General features: G+C 31.2%; 1 protein-coding gene across 1 annotated transcript in view; it reads right to left on the reverse strand.

Moving 5' to 3' along the window:
- LOC117109256 (tctex1 domain-containing protein 3-like) overlaps positions 1 to 2,210 on the reverse strand; it is a 6,921-nt gene that overhangs the window by 1,604 nt on the left and 3,107 nt on the right. Inside the window, exons 3-5 of the mRNA XM_033251523.1 lie at positions 2,055 to 2,147; positions 1,083 to 1,182; positions 646 to 704 (exon numbers count right to left, since the gene is read on the reverse strand). Coding sequence (XP_033107414.1) covers positions 646 to 704; positions 1,083 to 1,182; positions 2,055 to 2,147 — 252 coding nt within the window. The remainder of the gene's footprint in view (positions 1 to 645; positions 705 to 1,082; positions 1,183 to 2,054; positions 2,148 to 2,210) is intronic.

Raw genomic sequence — 2,210 nt, forward strand, 5'->3', positions numbered from 1 at the left:
CGTTATAATAGTAAAACCCAGTTTGCCGATGTCAGAATTCCAACTTAACAATCTCAACTGCCAAGTTTGCCGAATATCAGAATGTATCGATATATAGCTTAATGCGGAGTGACGGGAATACAGATATTGTATCAAATAGTTCCAGAGGCCTGCAAAAACATGCCAACTTGCTTATGTTTATATGAATCGTTATCATGATTACACATCTAAACAGTTGAAAATCTAAAATCGCTGCTAAACAATGTAGGAGTCAACAATATGGCATTCAGCAAACATGGACATTGGGGATTCGGTCTGCCATTTGATTCGGCAAAATTGATTTAGGCAGATTATTGAAGTCAGCAATTTGGCTCGCTCGCTTCTGTGAAAATTGGTAGTCGGTATATATATATATATATTTCCATAAATGTCCCCACAAATTTGCTGCTTTAAAATAATAATAATAAATAATAATAATGAATAATAATAATAATAATAATAATAATAATAATAATAATAATAATAATAATGATAATAATAATAAACATAAAAGAATGAAATAAAACCGTAATCCAGTAAAATAATAATGAGTATGAAGTAGACTTACGAAAACAAATAGCGTCCAGAATAAAAAAAAAACAAAAACAAAAAAAAAAACCAACTTACCTCTCATATCCTAGGTCAATTAAGTGTTTCTTAATCAATGTGGTTATAGATGTACAGAACTGGATAAGAAAGGAAATAAAAAGGATAAATCAAAACACTTAAAACGTACGGTACTGGATGAACTAAATTGTTCATATTGATATTATACATTTATATAATCGACTATTGTATTATTATTATCAGCCTATTGTTATTTTATTTAATATTAAAACATTATCATGGATATTGTAACTTGACTCAGTTATTTGTATATATTAGTACGGTATAAGATACCTTTCCAGACTCTATTTTTAGCTTACTGTAGCTTTTAGATTTATTATTAAAATGTTTAATATCGTTATTATTATAGTATTGTTATTATTTATAATTTATAATAATAATCGTTATTATTACTATTATTATAATTATAGTATCAATTTCATTCATTTATGTAATACCTTTCCAGCATCCGCAGCCGAATAGTCATGCTTTAGAAAGCATTCGTCTTCAGCAAAATTCTCTTCCATAACACTATTAATAAGTTCTTCCATTAAAAACCTAACAATAAAATAAACTGGTAAACACTATCGGCAATACGTCATACAAAAAACTCTTTTATGGCAAGCCAGCGTATCGTTAGTTTTCTTTGAGTTCAAAATTGACATAAAAATAACAAACTTTTTAATTCGAAAATTCAGCCAGTTTAACAGATTATGTATTAGTAAAAGTATGAACTGTGCTGAAATGCGGGAATGGAGGATTACGGAGAGAAAAAATATTGTTATTTTTTCCGGGTTGAATACTACAGTAATAGTTATCAGGCAAAGATAGCAATTGAAAGTTTTTTTATTTGAATTTATTTCAGGTCAATATATTCAATATACGTCACTGCTTGGCACATGTTTAAATTAGAACCAAAACTAATCAAAGCCTTACACTTAAGTCGGAAGCGATTAGGTAGGTCTCTGCTAAAAAATATTCATCGACAATAATGGACCCTTCTTAGCCCCGCCCCTAGATACTGTTGCTAAGGCAATGGTACCTTATAAACAACGTAAACTTACGTGAACTTGGGTATTTGTCGGTACATGCGCAAATTACTGGCTACTAAATATTACATTCTGATTGGTCAGTCGCTAAGTTGGATTGACACTCACTTGTAAAACAAATGACGTTTAGGATTTAAAAAATGAATGGCCGTTCATGCTATAGTATGACACTTCCAAACTCTACTTGAGAATACTTTAAACGAGGCACGGTATACGTCGGCATTTTTCTGTATAAAATATGGACTCCTCTTCCCTAAATTAACTTCTCTGCTTAAACGACAAAGTCCCAAACTTAATAGATAATCATTCCGGGACATGTGAAATAATACCGGTGCAATAATGATGATTGCGAAATACTACCCTTGATATACCCTCGCTCACCTAGTTAGTTTTTTCTTGGGCTGCATACGGTAGGTTGGTTCGATCACTGGCTGTGCATTCTTCGCAGTATATTCATCGTCATCCGACTTCACTCTAATAAACACAATATATATAATTATATATTTGTCCTGGTGGACGCTGACATATATATACGGT

This window comes from Anneissia japonica, unplaced genomic scaffold, assembly GCF_011630105.1.
Source record: "Anneissia japonica isolate Jap-2015-1 unplaced genomic scaffold, ASM1163010v1 scaffold288033_len957474_cov176, whole genome shotgun sequence".
In the NCBI taxonomy this organism is placed as follows: Eukaryota; Metazoa; Echinodermata; class Crinoidea; order Comatulida; family Comatulidae; genus Anneissia; species Anneissia japonica.